The sequence below is a fragment of the Vulpes lagopus genome, chromosome 14 (assembly GCF_018345385.1).
Source record: "Vulpes lagopus strain Blue_001 chromosome 14, ASM1834538v1, whole genome shotgun sequence".
NCBI classification, from domain to species: domain Eukaryota; kingdom Metazoa; phylum Chordata; class Mammalia; order Carnivora; family Canidae; genus Vulpes; species Vulpes lagopus.
In genome coordinates, this window is record NC_054837.1 from 28,382,406 (window position 1) to 28,400,258 (window position 17,853).

A 17,853-nucleotide genomic window follows, 5' to 3' on the forward strand; every position below is an offset into this window, starting at 1 on the left:
TCCCGCCCTCACTCCACGCTTTCCCAAAGAGCAGCTGTATGGGCCGGCGGGGAAGGACCTCTGCGGGCCCCCGTAGGCCGTCTCCTGCCGACGTCGCCTGTCATTGGCTGAGAACGAAGTGGGCGGGTCGCCCAGGAGCCCGAGGAAGAAGGCGGTGGCGGCGGTGGTGGTGACTGAGCGGAGCCCAGTGACAGGATGGTGAGGATGGCAGATGCGGCGACCGAGGCCTAGCTGTCGGCCGCGGGGCTGCGTCGTTGGGAGCAGCTGGGAGTCTCTGGGCGACGGCGGGGGCCATCCCGGGGACCGTGGCGGGGAGAAGGCCCCGGGGGAGGGCAGGGGAGGATACGAGCAGCTACCTCTGGGTGCGGCTGGCTCCGGCCTCGCACCCCCGCCCAGGGTCCAAGGGACGTCCGAGGGGGGAAGGGCCCGCCCCCCTCTGCGGCTCGTCCTGTCACGAGACCCGCACGCCCGAGCCGGGAAGGACCTTTGGGCCTGGGCCTCCAGCGTCTGCGAGAAAGGGGCATGGTCCCCTCGGTTTCCAGACGTTTCCTTACTCCTTTTCCTTAAAAGGCACCTCCCGCTGGTTGGGGTATACCGATTGCCACCGTCATGTGTTGAAAGCTGGGCTGCTTGGATGCAGAACGGGAAGTAACGAGCAAATCCCCTATCCTTTTTCGTTTGCATCTGGAGAAAAGGGGGTACAAACTGCCCCCCCTCGCCCCTGAGATAAAGTGCAGCTGCCATTGAAATGTGGTAGTGAGTCCTCGGGGGACTGGATTTGGCTCTTAGAATGGCTGGAACTGTTGTTTCCTTAACGGTTTATGAGCTCTTTGAAATTGGAAAATTTTGTGAATATGTACGTTTTTCCAGGTAAGGAGCCAGTTTTGGCGCCAAGGAGTACTTTAGGGAGTTTTACCTCAGTCGTTCATCCGATTGTCCAGCCAGCCTCAAGGCTAGCCCCCCCACCCACTTTGACCTACTGTAGGTTTTTCTGCCCCTAAGACCGTTCTGTGTAAAAACTCAGGAGCTGCTACTGGAGGTGGCTTGTAGCTGTAATCAGATTTTCAAAGGTGCCCTTCTCCCCCTAAAAAGTTAAGAGCGTGTCCAAAAGGAGCTCTGATTGTCTTGCTATTTATGTTGATGAGGGACTTCTATAATGGGTATCCGTTACATTTTTGAGATTATCAGGATTCTGTGGCAAGTGTAGCCTTTGAAGTGGCTTATAGATGTGACAGCCAAAGATTTATGGTATATGCTTCTTTAGTGTCTTTGTATATGGGAAAGACTTTAATCTCGTTTTTTATTTTTGCTTCTAAACGGACTCCAGTTGAAAGTGATCCGGTTTACAATAATTTTGAGACAGTTATTCCTGAGAGAAGATGACATATGATTCCATACTCATGTTTCTAAAGTTTGTAAGAGATGAACACTTTTTTAGGGTAGTTACACTGGAACATAATTGTCACCTGAGGTAGAACTGGGTAAAATTTAGCATTAGCTGATTCTTTTATGATTAAAAACCTCTCATTTGGCAAAGTAGACTGGTAATGTTCAACACTCAGTAGTATCCAGAGTCTATGGGTAGCAAATTCAGGTGTGGAGAAGGTCCAATTGCAGCTGGAGGAATGTGTTTGTTTGTTTGTTTTTTTATCATCTTTAGTTGGTGACTTCATCAATTGATAATGTATTCAGAGCGCTATATCAGACCTTCTATACAAAATAATGGTCTAGCTGCGGCATAAATTTTCCAGCTCGTAGAATTTTGAGCATAAGAGAATTAAAATCAGTGTACTTGAGGAATAATTAGTCCTTAAGAATCCACAAAATGTTAGCTTTCGTTTACATTGTTACTGATGAATTTTCCAAATTGTCTTATAAAATTCTTAACAGAACAGGAAACTAAAAGAGATGGGAGTCAATATAGAGAATAAGATTAGAAGAAAAACTGACAGGGCACATTTTTTATTACTGGGTGTGTGTGAGAGAGAGAGAGAGATGTTCAAAAACACAGCAAATGGTTCTTTTGGTATTGCTTTGAGCAAAGCCAGTTTTTAACATTTTCTTTCATAACACTCAGAAATCATTAACAATTGTTTGCATATTCATTTGGTATGAGTTTTTTTGTTGCTCTGTTTTTGGTTTGTTTCTTTTCATTGCTTTCTTGTAACATTGGTCATGTTTCACCCTTTTTTTTCATTCCCCTGTCTGCAATCAACTTCTTCATTCCACTAAGGCTGGGCACAGAGTAAGTTTCTTCTCTTAGCTCCTACTAACAACGGTGGTTGGGTGGCTGGCTGATTACTGGGATTTTCACCCTTTTACAGTCAATCAAATAGGAAGTAGCCAGATTCCTATGCTTTGATTGGGTTGGTTCTTTATTTGAATTTAACAAGATTGCCATTTCCAGGATCTTTTGCTGTCTCAAAAGACTATAAACTTTATCTAATCTGAATTGTCAAAAGTGTGGAATTTGGGCAAGGACATTCCTCAAAGTATGACATATGTTATGTGACACTATTTCCCCAAACTTAGTCACCTACATGAAACAAGAGTCTTAGAATCTTTAGTAGTTTGAAATAATTTTTGTTTGGTCATTCCTATAGTTATATTTTTAAACTACTAATACTCTGGGTATACTTGGGTATAATCCATAATACATGATAGAATTTAGGTCATCAATCATTATAAAGTATCATTGTTGTACTAATATTCTTTTTAGTACATTGAGATCAAACAGCTCATTCATTATCAGTCCCAAAGATTTTTATCCTGCAATAGACATATACCCTCTATGAGCCTGAGGGTTTTGTTTTTTTTTTAATATAGCAATTTATTTTTTACCTTTTTTCTCAAATGCCAGCTTCCCACATTAACTCTGTGCTTCAATCCATATCTGAAGGGATCCCCCTCTAAAGATGAAGATTGTTCTCTCTCCAGGTACTTTTGCATTGATTACCAATGAGGGTGGAAACTTCATAGTGGTTTTTGGTTTTACAGTAAGATGTTTTATCCACTAAGATCTGGATTGAAACAGTTCATTGAACAAATACCAGCTGAAACTACTCTTTAAAAAGAAGAAACTTATTTAACAATTTCTTTTAAAGTGTGCTAATTTTGTAATCTTGTGTTACTTCAGTTACTCTGTGTCCTGATAACAGTTCCTTTCCTTTGTAATCATGTTGATATTTGTTGCAAGATGAATCAAGTTTGTTTTAGCAATAATTTTAGTTTTACATATTTTGTTTTTGGTTAATTTCAGTTTACCTGAAGTCTATGGTGGCAAAATTATTTTCTGTTTTTATACTACTTTAGATATTTTGTTTTCTTGGATAATATTAAGAAACAGTCATGCCTTCTTTTTTTTTTTAAATAGAAGTTTTATTTTTTAAAGATTTTATTTATTTATTCATGAGATGTAGAGAGAGAGGCAGAGACATAGGCAGGGGGAGAAGCAGGCTCAACGCAGGGAGCCCCCTGTGGGACTCAATCCCAGGACTCCTGGATTATGCCCTGAGCCAAAGGCAGTCACTCAACTGCTGAGCCACCCAGACATCCCCATGCCTTCTTTAAAAGCAGTTAAAGGGCATGTATGTTTATAAATGGGATGTCTGTGTGGGAAAACATCCTGTTACAGAATGAAGGTGCTTATATGAATCAACATGAAATTATTGTCCTTCAGACGACAAATATTTAAAATGACCTTTTGACAATATTCCACAAAAAGATTGAATTGAGTAATGTTTATATGTTCTTGAAATTGCAAAATTAAAAATTTTACAGAATTGAGGTTTTTTATTTTGTTATACTCAAGTGCAAAATTAATTTTTGTCATCTGAGACTATATTGCAACTCTAAACCACCTCCTGCTAAATTCATCACTTATTTAGCTGATGTCTCTCTCTTTTTTTAAATTGTGCTAATGCACATGAAAGATTGTAAAAATGTTATCTTAAGTTTGGAAACCAAACTGAGGGTACACAGGCCATTTAATCTACACAATAAAAGTACGACAGGATTTATAATAAGGAAGGAGGAGAGAACAGAGATCATAATTCAAAAGCACGTGTTGTCCTATTAAAACTCCTTGAAACATAGGCTGTTTTTTATACCTTTATATTATATAGCTAATAGTATTTAGTAACAAATTTTGTAAATTTTGGCTACTTTTCCTTCAAATAGTTGTCAGTCTAGTAAACATAAATTACAGAATTAAGTTTTTTTCTTTATCACTGCATTTTTAACAGTTCTCTTTATTAATGTTCCTTGGAACATTGGAATCAGTGCATTATGTTTTACAGTAGGTTGCAGAAAAATGAATTACCATATTACTCAAAAATGCCAAATTCCATAAGACCCAGCACTATATTCTTCATTTTGCAATTTTTTAAATTCAGCATCATTTATAGGTCTCTAAATGAATTGCTTAGAAAGCCCGATTTTTTTCTTGGTAAATAGAATGATGACCTGTATTGTGTATGCACACTGTTTATGACTAAAATAAGGTTGATTAGAAAAGAGTATGTTACCATATGTGTCTTTGTTTAAATGGTCATGATAAGAACTGTGGATAACTTCTGCTCTTTTGGGTTCTGGAATCCTTGCTTAATTTAAAAGAGGATTTAAGAGGAAAACATCTTGTTTTGGCATCATGTTTGACATTACACCTTGTCTCACCTTGACACTTTAAAGTTGGTGTTGGTATTAGGAGATCTGCACATCCCACACCGGTGCAACAGTTTGCCGGCTAAATTCAAAAAACTGCTGGTGCCAGGAAAGATTCAGCACATTCTCTGTACTGGAAACCTTTGCACCAAAGAGAGTTATGACTATCTCAAGACTCTGGCCGGTGATGTTCATATTGTGAGAGGAGACTTCGATGAGGTGATGTATTTTTCTTTCTATTCGCAAATATTTTCTTTTCTTGGTTCTTACATATAGAAGCTTTATCCTTTACACCTGAGTTTCTCAATTGTCATGGTCTTTATGTTGTTGTTAACTTCCCAAATACAAATTTACTACACATAATTGTCCCTTACTCTTTGAAAACCACCAGTGTTACACTACTCAGAAAACATGTTAAATACATTATTAAACATATTTAAATAGTGATTTTGTCACTATTTTTTGTAGTATTGTTATTTAGTTTATAAAATTTTTATTAAAAACTTCTCACCACCACCTCTGCTACCCTGTTCCAAGCTACCATATCATTTTCCTGTATCTCAACTTCCTCATTCGACCCTTCCTCCCTCCATAGTTTGTTCTCCAAGCAGCAACCAGTGTGATCCTTTTTAGGTGAAGATCGCATCACCACTATGCTGAAAACCCTGCTGTGGCTCCCTAACTCCATGGTTAAACTATAAAGGGGCATGAGGAACTTTTGAGGAGATGATCCAACTGTTCTGGGTCTTGATTGTGGCAGAGTTTACATAACTGTATGCATTTGTCAAAACCCCTTAAATTGTACACTAAAAAGAGTAATTTTACTGCATATGAATTATAACTCAACCTGACTTTAAAGAAAAAAGTTAGAAGTTCTGGGATTCCAGCTTTGTCCATTAGTTAATAACGAGATTTTAGGCAAATTATATTCTTTCTGGCCTCAGTTTCCTCATACATAAATATGATTAGAATAGATCATTTTTAAGACCCCAACTCATACTAACATTGTATTTTAAAAATACTGTACTTACAAAATTTCCTTCGTATTTTTGGGAATATAAGCTTTTCCATAAATCATTTAACTTCATTGGTGCTGTTTACTGGGGTTCCTTTATACCAAACCAAATGAACATAATGTCTCTCTCTCTTTTTTTTTTTTTTTTAGTGGATTTTAAGAAAGAGTTCAGATAACCTTTCACCTGGGGGCAAAAGACAGGGAGATGAGAAGGGAAGGGGCTGACTTCTTGTCAATAATTAGAATATAGGTTTGCTTTGTTAAAAATATATTTGGGGTTCTGTTTGTGTTATGCTAAAGACAATTTCAGTAGCAAGAATTAAAGCTTTTGCTTATAATTTGCTAAATTCACAGACCCGGCAGCCATACTACCAGGGTTTGGGTCTTGGCTCATCCACTTACTAACGTGTGACCTTGGGCAAGTTATTTTAACCTCTCTGCTTCAGTTTCCTCATCCATAAAATGGTGGTCATAATAGAAGCTACCTCTTAGGATTGTTTGTAAATATTTAAATAGGTTGATATTTATAAAGCCCTTAGAAGAGTGCCTGCTTCCCACTAAGTACCATACGAATGTTGACTATCATTATTATTTGAAGCTATTCACATAATGATTAAAGCCTGGGATATAATTTAAACACACCTTATAGGTCATATGCTTAGGATTCTTAGGTAGAGGAAACTCACAAATTTTGGGGAATTATTTTCTACAGCATGCCCCCGAGAACCCATATTCTGTAAAAGAGAAAAAAAAAAAAAAAAAAAAGAAACACGAGGCAGGGATTACGTGATAAATTCCAGTTTACCTTAAGTAAGTTGTTTTGACCATATTTGTAGCTTTAGAAACTGAGGAGAGATCAAGTATTTAATAAATGTGTTGGTTGTGAAGCACTGTATCAAAATATTCATATGGGATTGAATATTAATGTTTTTCAACATCAGTATCTCTAAAAAAAATTTTTTTTTAATATCTGTTTCTTATTTTAGAATCTGAATTATCCAGAACAGAAAGTTGTAACTGTTGGGCAGTTCAAAATTGGTTTGATCCATGGGCATCAAGTTATTCCATGGGGAGACATGGCCAGCTTAGCCCTGTTGCAGAGGCAGTTCGATGTGGACATTCTTATCTCGGGACACACACACAAATTTGAAGCATTTGAGCATGAAAATAAATTCTACATTAACCCAGGTTCTGCCACTGGAGCATATAATGCCTTGGAAACGTGAGTAGTGATTTGGGGATTTATTAAAGCTAATAATTGCATGTGTGACATTTCATAAAGGAGAAGTGCAACTGTTTCAATTAATTATAGCCTTTTGAGCAATCTTCTTTTGGTGTTTACTCATTTCAATATGTAACAAGTAGAATTCTCTTCAAATCCAAATTGTTGTAAATTGAAATTTTTTGTGCTGGTGCTTTTTAGTACAAAACACTGACATTATTTATATTCTCTTCCAGAAACATTATTCCTTCATTTGTGCTGATGGACATCCAGGCTTCTACAGTTGTCACTTATGTGTATCAACTAATTGGAGATGATGTGAAAGTAGAACGAATTGAATACAAAAAATCTTAAAAGCCAGGCCTGTCTTGCTGTTTTTTTTTTTTCATTCCCATGTTCAAATCAAGTAATTAAACATTTATGTACCACAAAATTGTATCACTTTTATAATATTTTGCAGTAAAATATCGTCTTCTGTTAATACAATGTTCTAAGCTTCTTGTAAACTATAAGAATATATTCCATTTCCATATATGATTTCTATGAAAAAAATGTCCTCACACAGTAAATGGTCATAATGTTCAGAAAAATTTATCCTTGTAAATATCTTCAAAGTTGGTATTTGGAACTTTACTATGAAAGTAGTGCATGAGGAAAAAGAATTTAGGCTTGTATACATTTTTCTCTTCAGTAATAAACAGTTAACTTTCATTTATACTTTTTTGATAAACTGTTTTAATTTTTAAAAATCATAAAAATGAGAGGCCGTATGAAACTGCACCTAAGCATTAAAGTGATGAGGTAGATGGGATGACCTTTTGGGGCTTTCTCAGTTCTTAGAGTGTTCTGAGTCATAATGTTGGGCTCAGAACATTTGATTTTCTAAAGAATATACTACATTGACATATTAGCAATAATTCCTCAAACTGTTGCTTTAAATTGCCCTATTCCTATATTTCAAGTTTTAACTGTGTGTGTGTGTGTGTGTGTGTGTGTGTGTTTGTATATATATATTTTTTTTTTTTTCTTAAACCAACGTTTAGAAAGGACGCACACTGGAGTGAATGTATAATGTAAAGAATCTCACTATAATTACTCCCAACTTATTCTAGTTTGAGAATCCAAGTGTTTTGACAATTTTCATAAAATAAGGCAAACTGATATTTCCATTTTTAAGCTGTATTCAAGCAGTAAATATTAAGCACCTTTTTTGCAAGTCTCTATCAAATGTTATTCTGTATCAGGCTATTTCAGAGCTTTCCTTAGCCCAATCAAGAAAATACTTGAGGGGGGGACGCCTGGGTGGCTCAGCAGGTTAGCGCCGCCTTCAGCCCAGGGTGTGATCCTGGGGACCCCGGATCGAGTCCCGCATTGGGCTCCCTACATGGAGCCTGCTTCTCTCTCTGCCTCTTTCTCTGTCTCTCATGAATAAATAAATAAAAACTTTAAAAAAAGAAAAAAATACTTCAGGGGATTCTCATGTTTTTGTTTTAGGACTTACTGTAAGCAGAAAAAGAATTACACAATTTGACAGATTTAAAGAAAAATAATTCCATTTTAAGTGACAAGAAAATTTTTAATTGTGCCTAGCTAGAAATACAAGCATATATTACACATAACTTTTATTACACAAATATCGTTAGTACATAGAACTACATCAAACCAATTACACTGTTGCAAACGTTTCTGAACAAACTAAAATTACTTAATGACTTCATGGTGAATAACAATACTATCCTAAAAAGAGAGGACACAATTCACAACCCCTTCCCCCTTTGGCACCTCATCAATTCACAAGACTGTCAGGTTCACATCAGATGTTCTCCTTGTTCTTCAATTGACATCGACTGCATACATTTATTTAGTAAATCTTCTTCCTTTTTTTCTTCATTCATGTATGATTCAGAATCATTTGTAGAAACTGAAAGAAAAATAAGAGTTTATAATGTCTGTTTTGGAAATAAAGCTGTATTTCGTCCTGAAAATTTGAGATTTGTATAAAAGAACTACAAATTGACCTTCCTTAGTAATAAGCCTTTCACAAAAACAAATGGCCTGCAATTTTCAAAACTTAACTGCTTCCCCACCTTCCCCCAAATCTCTTTTTTAAAATAGGATACCCAGTAAGTATTGTATTCAAGCCAAGTTATTGTATAGCAAATTCTGTTACTAAGTCCTATTTTGTCTTCACTTGTCAAAATCTTTTGGTTACTGAAAAGTTACAGCTTCAGCATGCTCTCACTAAGCATTAAGTTCCTACTCATCTTTCTCCTCTCAGGGACCACAGGGACTTTCCCCCTACCTGGGGTTCCTCCAACTATTATTTTTGGACCCAGACTTTTTCTCCTGCCATTTCTCTCATTTCTTGGACTGTCACACAGCAGTGGGATAGGAGTTCAGAAGGCCTAAATTCCTTACTTCCTACCTACTTTCCTACTTACTGTAGGAACAACTTTCCCAGGAAATTGTTTAACTTCCACTTAATCCTTTCCACTTTATCAATTCTGAGGAATACTTCTGAGCTTTCTGTCTTCCCCTTTTGCCTTTTTCATGTGGTATTCTGCACTTGTGGTAGGAACCTTTTGCTGATCCTTACCAACTGGATTTGTCTGAGTTGCTCCACAGAATTTTGATAATCTCACTTAGTTGGCTTGTCTCCACTGGTTTGTTGAATATTAAAATTATACAGGTGATAGAGACCTTCATAAACTATGCCACCATACAAAATATGTTGTCCATCCAAAAAAGGCACTATCATGAAAGTGCTATGGCTTGAAAAAGTCATGTTTGTGGCTCTGGATTCTAACAAATTCACTCTGTTAAGTCTTTGACTTTGATATTATAAATGCCTTTGTTTACAAGTACCTTGAATCTTATTCCCCTGAGCAGTATGTTCTTTTAAGTGAAAGCAGAAACTATATTTCATAGTCATTTTATTTGGAGAATTAAAAGCAAATCACATTAAGTTTTTTAAAGTCTTCTGTAATAGAAATGAAACTATATTGGGTTTTTTTAAGCAGATCTTTCAAAATGCATAATTTAAAAATTCCACATTTACCTGATTGCATGAACAGTCTGCTTGGTTTTCTAAAAATCTTCAGTGATTTACATCTTGTTTTAGATACATATCCAGTTTTTAAACTGTAAGAAAGAGAAGCATCTTAATTGGAACCAGCAAAATCAACAGCTGTCTAATGCATGGTGGAGGACCATATAAATTTTTTATTAAGCTCAGTATCACCAAAAAGACCCTTTCACTCTCCCATGACTTACTAACCCTGAAACACAAAGGTGTTAGAGAGCAGGTTGAATAATCAGGCTTCTTTTTTTTCTTAATTCCTTTTTGTTAATAGTATTCCCCTGTGTAGAAGCAACCATATGCTCCTTTTGGAAGTGTATTATTTTGAATTTAAGTGGGAATTACTAAAAAGGGCAGTCTTGCCTATCACTAGCTGATTAAGAAATTTTTACAGTTCCACAAAATACATCCTAAAAGGAGTGGCATAACCCAGTCCAGTCAGATCAGTAAAGACACCATACAATCCTTTGGTGGTTTTTGGTCTAGTCCATTCTGAATTTAACAAAATGAACATATCAGGAAATGACTTGTAATCTCACTTAGCTGTCCTTCAAATAAAATTGGGGTCTATTTTCCTCCTTTAAACAATAAGAAACAGACCCTTCTCTGTTTCTCACTGGTCGCCAAAGGGAATGCTGTAGGATCATTTCAGGTGCACGTGCCACTGCAGTGTTAGAAGGCCCGGAGTCCACTCTCTCCAGTTGGTGTCGCCATGTGGTACAGGGGTAATGCTGCTTCTGTGAGTAGCGAGAACTGAGGCGGCTCCTGTGATGAGTGAGGATACCTGTCATACAGATAACCTGTTAGAAGACCCTCTTGTTTCTTGCGAGAACTAGTGAGAACTACAAAGGTGCACCTGCCTGGCTTTTGTGAGCTGTGCTGGATCACATACATGTACTGCCTCTTCATTAACGTCCGCAGATAGTTGGCATTGTAGATCTTAGCAATGCTGCACAGGTAATGCTTCTGGCCTGTAGTGAGGTCTGGATGCTAAAAGACAAATAAGGCTTATAGGCACTGGAGAACAAGAAGTTGGCAATATTCCTTATCTGAAAGGATGAATGTTCAGGAGAACTGTACCATCTGTACATTTTGCTTATTTCAATCCAATTATGCTAATCTGACCAAAAAGAGAAAGAAATGGCCATTTAAACAGCACAAGCGGGATCCCTGGGTGGCGCAGCGGTTTAGCACCTGCCTTTGGCCCAGGGCGCGATCCTGGAGACCCGGGATCAAATCCCACGTCAGGCTCCCGGTGCATGGAGTCTGCTTCTCTCTCTGCCTATGTCTCTGCCTCTCTCTCTCTCTCTGTGTGTGACTATCATAAATAAATAAAATTAAAAAAAAAATAAAATAAAAAAACAGCACAAGTAACTCCGCCTGCCATTTCCATTCAAGTGGTTCAGATACCCAGTGAGGTGTGAGAAACACTGCCCTAGAAGAATAGGGAAAGTAAGGATATGCTATTCTGTCAGTGAGTCTGAGTTCCCGTGTGCCTCTCAAGGAGTGTAGGCATCTTGCCTCCTAAAGACAATTTTTGAGGTATCTTGTATCTAAAGCAATTCAATACTCAGTCTTAAACTAAAGAAACAGTCTTTTCTAGCACCAGAAGAATAACTGTCTGTGTTGAACAGACTGAGGGATAGTCTATTGGTCTTTGGTAAAAATTTTAACTAAGATTTTCACTTGCTAATTTTAGAAGGTAACATCATTTAAAATGCAAAACCCACTATCTATGAATGTGTGTATACACACATAGGATTTACTGAACTGAATAGGTAATAAGTTCAGAGAAAATTCAAAATGTTGGTCAGAAAAATTGACCAATGTGCACAGATCTTTTGTAACCTTCATTTGCACTGCTCTCACAAGGATACTTCTGGCAGTTATGATCTTTAATGGGTAATAGAGGTTCAAGAGTTGTGAAGTGCCGATTACCACTTTCTTTTTTTGCTTGCTTCTAATTTTGCAGTCTTTCAGTGGAATCTATGAGTTTGGGTTTCCATCTCTAGAATGTAACTTTCCATAGCTTCCTGAGTAAAGGTACATTAGATCTCAAGTATCATAAAGCTCTAAAAGAACTTATGATAAGGAATATATAATGATAAAATCCTTGTATTCATGAGTTTAATCAGCAGATATTTATAGACTCCTAGACCATATGCTGAATGTACCTTGTCTTCTGAAATGCCTTACTTCAATAAAGTAGCTTATCTTAGTAGCTTATCTAAGTAGCTTATCTTCAATAAAAAGTTTTTATCTTCAATAAAAAGTTCAGCTCAGAATACAAAGACTTTGGTATTCAAAGTATTGGTATTTAGCATACCTTTAGAAAGGACGCATCTGTCATTGATTTAGGGATGTGAATTGCTTGAATTTGAGGAGTTTTCCACAATTCTTGCAGCCTGGCTATGTGTGTGTTCACTTTGTGTTCATCTTTGATTCCATCTGTAGGCAAGAACATTATTATGTGAATTTCATGAGCAAACATCAGCTCAACAAGTTATTAATATCTATATTATTTACATGTCTGTGATTATCCTGGAGCAGTAGTATGAGTCATTCTATTAAATTTGAAGACACTGTGTGATATGCCATTTGGTTTTAGAGCATACAAAACACTTAAATATTTATAAACATTTACTATATATATATATATCATTACATATAGACTACATTATTTTGAACTCAGCTGAGATCCATACTGTTGACAGTAACTTGTTTTTGTTTGCTTCCTGTAGATCAAGCCATATTAAACAAGAATATACATGCAGAACTTGCACTGTAAAGACAATATTTTATCATTCATTTGACTTTAGTATAGTATTAAATTCAAGACAGAATAATAGGATAACACAAATTTTATACTTTTAATGAGGCAATGTTAAAAGGAGGGGCTTTACAGAATTCTAAAACTTATTTTTACACAATTTCAGTTATTTCAATGTTTTTAATACTGATGTGGGTAGATTAAAAGAATAGTCTTTAAATAAAAGTTGAGACATATCTAGAAGAATGAACTAGTTTTCAGTTTCAGACATATTGAGACCAGTAACTTGATTTAAGGCATAACGTTCAGTAGCAGTTTGGGGGAAAAACAGTATCTGGCGAAATTTAACCAGGAAATAATTCTTTATAACACTTACCTTCTTCCTACCCACTCCCTCCCTCCCTCCAACCAGTAGTGTGCTTTCTATCACTACAGTTAGTATCACTATAGATTAGTTTGCATTTTCTGGAGTTTAATATAAGTGGAAACATACAGTATATATTTTGTGTGTATCTGGCTTCTTTCACTCAACATAATTATACTGAAATCCATCAAGGTGTGATATGTAACAATAACTCATTCCTTTTTATTGTTGGATTATATTCCAGTGCGTATATATCTATGTACATATGTACATGGACGCACAATTTGATCATCCATTCACCTGTTGATGCACATCTGGGTTGTTTCCAGTTTTAGGCTAGTACAAATAAAGCTGGCAATACAGATTTTTAAGTTAAAAGTTTGTATTTAGTAAGTCGAATTAAATAAGCACAATTTTGTTTCAGTACTGACAACAAAGGCCACAATTTTACATATTAAACTTTATTTCTTCAAGATTTTGACAAATTGGAGAGTTGATGCAGATAAGTGTTATACTGCCTTACTGAAGGACTAACTAGTTTGCCAACAAATGGAAAATCATCTGGAAATTATGTTATTATGACCCTTGAAATATAATTTGGAATCTATAATAAAAGTATATATATTTTTAAAATCCTTTTTCAAGTCATAAATGTGGGGTAATTATCTAAAAATATACATTTGGCATCCCTGCTAATCAATATTTCTGGGACGCATATTCTATATTGCCTGGACTAAAATTTAACTTTTCAAAAGCTGGATAGTATTTCTTTACAGAAAATGATAACATTTAAAAGTAATAGTTAGGGGCACCTGGGTGGCTTAGTCAGTTAAGCAGCTTTTGATTTTGGGTCAGGTCATGATCTTAGGGTCGTGAGCTGGATCCCACGACCTTGTGTTGGGCTCCACACTCAGTGGTGAGTCAGCTTGAGATTCTTCCTTCCTCTGCTCCTCCCCCGCCCCCATCAAATAAACCTTTTTTTAAAAATGAAAATATTAAAGAGAAACACTCAATTAAAAAACGGGCAAAGGATTTGAATAGACTTTGCATGTCTCCAAGGAAGATACACAAATCTCCAAGAAGCATATGAAAAGATGCTCATTATCACTACTCATTAGGGAAATAAAAATAACAATGAAGTACCATTTCATACTTCTAAGGATAACTATCATTTAAAAAAATGAAAACAAGTGTTTAGCTAGCATGTGGGGAAACTGGGACCTTGTGCATTGCTGATGAGAATGTAAAATGGTGCAGCTGCTATGGAAACAGTGTGGTGATTCTTCAAAAAATTAGAATAATTGCCATATGATCCAGCAATTCCATTTTAAAACAACCACTTTATTTGTATGTATATATGCATTTTTATGTATGTACATACATATAGATATGTGTCTATATGTTTTTCTCAGGTAACTGTAAGGACTACAAATTTTCCAAGGAAAAGTTAAGTGAATCCAAGTTTATATATCACTGAATTGAAATAGCTCCCTGCCCCCAAAAAACTTAGAAGTTTCTGGGGGTTTGTCTTCCTTACTTAATTCCAGCAGCTTTATCCTTTATTTAAAATGAGAGGAAAAAGAGCAGCACTGAGAAATATTTTATGCTCTTTGAAGTTGTTCAAGTTAGAATTTTTCCCTTCAATTTGTGTATAAACCCCAGGTCGTACTCTGCTTTTCAAACATCAGTTATAAACAAAGTTATTTTCAGATTCATTGCTATTTTGAAGTACTTTTTAAAAAATGCTTGATGGGGATCCCTGGGTGGCGCAGCGGTTTGGCGCCTGCCTTTGGCCCAGGGCGCGATCCTGGAGACCCGGGATCGAATCCCACATCAGGCTCCCGGTGCATGGAGCCTGCTTCTCCCTCCGCCTGTGTCTCTGCCTCTCTCTCTCTCTCTGTGACTATCATAAATAAATAAAAAATTAAAAAAAAAATTAAAAAAAATGCTTGATGTAAAAAAAAATTAAAAATAATAAAAAAATAAAATAAAAATGCTTGATGTAAAACATCTCAACAAGAGAAAAAGAACCTGCTGAATTGTTCCTTGAAAAATCTTAAAGACTGGGACACCTGGGTGGCTCAGTGGTTGGGCGTCTGCCTTCAGCCCAGGGCATGATCCTGGAGTCCCAGGATCGAGTCCCACATCGGGCTCCCTGCATGGAGCCTGCTTCTCTCTCTGCCTGTCTCTGCCTCTCTCTGTGTGTCTCTCTCTTGAATGAATAAATCAAATCTTTAAAAAAAAAAAATCTTAAAGACTTAAGTTCACCAGGATGCTAATAAAGTCTGTTTTTAAAACTCCACTGTGTTTGTAGTTACAGCAAAATTAGCATCTCTGAACCATATTATTTGTGGGTATTACCTGCTTTATATTCTCTACTTACCAATACCTTTGGAATTGTAATAAGAATGTCCAGCTGATCTGTTGAGGAAAAAAAGGACTTAAATAATATGCAATAATGGACAGCATTATAAGAATTAACGAAAGTATTTTAAATGAAAAAAGACAGTATTGCCTATGCTTTTTACTTTTCATGTTTCCATCAGATGGAGTATTTTGCAAATTTTCTCCTGTAATCCTGGTTATAGCCTAATGGCTCCAGGCTTTTTCAAAGTGAGTTATCTGAGGTTTTTACCATACGAGAAGGGATTTACCTTAAGCCAGGTTTGGTTTTACTTTTATAGCCTCTTAATCTAATTCCTACATTGAGCTCAATAAAGTAGTTTGCGCTTCTGTGTCATCTGTGGTATTTTCTTGCTCACTTTATTTTTAATAAAGTAACTTGGATATGGAAAAGACTATCTTGTTCTTTACTGTATGTAACTAAGGTGTACTGGAACTGATAAATTGGTCTGGAATGTTTTCATTTTTGACAAGTTCTTTTTTTCTTTTCTCAAATTAAGACAAAACACCCTTGCTTCCTGCTTCCTTAAATTTATTCAATGTCCAAGTGTCCATCGATACTAGGATCCAGCACTTTGTCAAGCACTGTAACGAACAGCAAAGACAAGAGTCTTTTAAGTCTTTGATGGGTGCCTGGGTGGGTCAGTTGGTTAGTGGGTGATCCTTGATTTGGGCTCAGGTCCTGATCAGGACCTGATCAAGCAGGTGGTCCTGCTTGGGGCTCCACACTCAGACTTGGGGAGTCTGCTTGAGGATTCTCCCTCTCCCTTTGCCCCTCCCCTCTGCACGCACCCACTCTCTCTAAAACAAATAAATCATTTTTAAGAAGTCTTCAATTCACTATATGTTTCATTCCCTATATATATTTCATATACATGATGTACATATGTATACATTTATGTATATACACATTCCATGAGTGTGTGTGTGTGTGTGTATATAAATATATAAATGGTCATGGGTGCAGCAGGAGCCATGACTGTGTGCTTTTGGAAAGGTACACCCTGAAGCTCTTTTAGGTAATAACTGATGGAAGGGATGAGAAGGTACTGAAGACTAATTGTCTTCAGCATCCAGGAACCATACTAAAAGAGCCTTCTCAAAATAAAATGGATTTATGAAGAAAAACTTCAGTGGGAAGAAAACATCAAGATCAACGTACCCCTAATATTCATAATTACCTGTCTCATCGGCATTATGAATCCCCTGGACATAAAAGTGGCTGACGTGACACACACAGAACTGGTTTATTGACTCGGAAAGCCTCGTTCGAACCTGTTTCTGCCGTGCCCCCCAACCCCCTCTTTCTGTGGAGAGCCTGTGGCCAGACGGCATTTTCCAGCAGGTTTCGCAGCGCCCCCTCGGGGCAGGAAAACGCACGCAGGCAACTGTCGCAGTCCCGGCGTTTAGTCACTGCACCAACACTCAGCCTTACCTCACAGGCCCTTCCCTTAAACAGCGAGGCGGCTTCCATGTGTGCCACCGCGGCCACAACAGAGCTTCCCCCTTCCTCTCAGTTCGGTGCCCTGGGGGATCAGGCCACGGGAGCAGCCGGCTCCCACCCCCTCCTCCGCCGGGGACCGCGACCTGGGCCGGTCGGCGTCCTCCCTAACCCCTCAGGGCCCCTCAGCCTCACCCGCCGCCGCCACCCTCGGTCCCGGCCACTGCGGTTGGGTCCGCGGAAGAGCTGCATCCCGTCCAGTCGGACACCGGACACTGGCCGGGCATCTCCGCCCCGGCGCCCGGACCTCGAGCGGTGCGCGGCAGCAGCCTCCCCTCTCCCCTCCCCCGTCAGCACGCGTGCGTCAGGCCGGGCCGTACTGGGGGCGCACAGGCGGACGCCGTATTCTAGCCCCCGCCGAGGCGCTCCGGGCACTGCCCGAACGGCTTCGGGAGAGCGGGGAGGGCAGAGACCAGACGCTGCAATCAGGGAGGGGAGGGGCGGGAGCTCTCTAGAGGATTGCGCGCTCGCACGTTTTGTGGAAGGGATGAGTCCTCGTCCACGGGAAGGAAACACACGCCCTCGAAAACAGGAGGTGCCTTCCACCTCAGGATTCCCGGCCCCCTGACAGATTTGCAAATGTCGAGTGTCGCCAGATCGGTGAAACATCCGTACGAAGCCCGCGGCGCAGGGATGCGGAGTGAGAGCCGTTAGCCGTTATCACCAAGGCAACCAAGCTTCTCCAGTGGCCCAACCGCCGATTTCCGCCAACTACCTCCGCGCACACTCTAACCGCTCCCCCGTCCGCCCCGCCCGCGCCGAAGTTTCCCGAGAACGGGTTTCACACGAGATTTGGTCTGCGGGACGCTCCGTAGCTGGGATGTAACAGAACGCAGG

The 17,853-nt window shown here is 38.5% G+C and overlaps 2 protein-coding genes across 4 annotated transcripts; one reads left to right on the top strand and one right to left on the bottom strand.

Annotated features, from left to right (window-relative positions):
* The first annotated feature begins 70 nt into the window (after positions 1 to 70).
* VPS29 (VPS29 retromer complex component) lies at positions 71 to 7,614 on the top strand. Of its 2 annotated transcripts, XM_041728668.1 has the most exons (5): positions 72 to 198; positions 2,234 to 2,245; positions 4,690 to 4,881; positions 6,664 to 6,899; positions 7,136 to 7,614. In XM_041728668.1, exons 1-5 carry the CDS (start codon positions 196 to 198, stop codon positions 7,251 to 7,253), a joined length of 561 nt encoding a protein of 186 aa, XP_041584602.1. In that variant the 5' UTR covers positions 72 to 195; the 3' UTR covers positions 7,254 to 7,614. The 2 variants fall into 2 exon arrangements, with proteins under 2 accessions (XP_041584603.1, XP_041584602.1); XM_041728669.1 differs by lacking the exon at positions 2,234 to 2,245 and having other exon boundaries at positions 71 to 198.
* Positions 7,615 to 8,454: 840 nt separating this feature from the next.
* On the bottom strand, positions 8,455 to 17,747 carry FAM216A (family with sequence similarity 216 member A). 2 transcript variants are annotated; one of them, XM_041728667.1, is made up of 7 exons: positions 17,152 to 17,747; positions 15,502 to 15,533; positions 12,305 to 12,426; positions 10,839 to 10,968; positions 10,579 to 10,762; positions 9,958 to 10,040; positions 8,455 to 8,820 (listed from the first exon to the last, which is right to left on the bottom strand). In XM_041728667.1, the coding sequence occupies exons 1-7, from the start codon at positions 17,241 to 17,243 to the stop codon at positions 8,708 to 8,710; spliced, it is 756 nt and encodes a 251-aa protein (XP_041584601.1). In that variant the 5' UTR covers positions 17,244 to 17,747; the 3' UTR covers positions 8,455 to 8,707. The 2 variants fall into 2 exon arrangements, with proteins under 2 accessions (XP_041584601.1, XP_041584600.1); XM_041728666.1 differs by having other exon boundaries at positions 15,496 to 15,533; positions 17,152 to 17,744.
* Between the last annotated feature and the right edge of the window lie 106 nt (positions 17,748 to 17,853).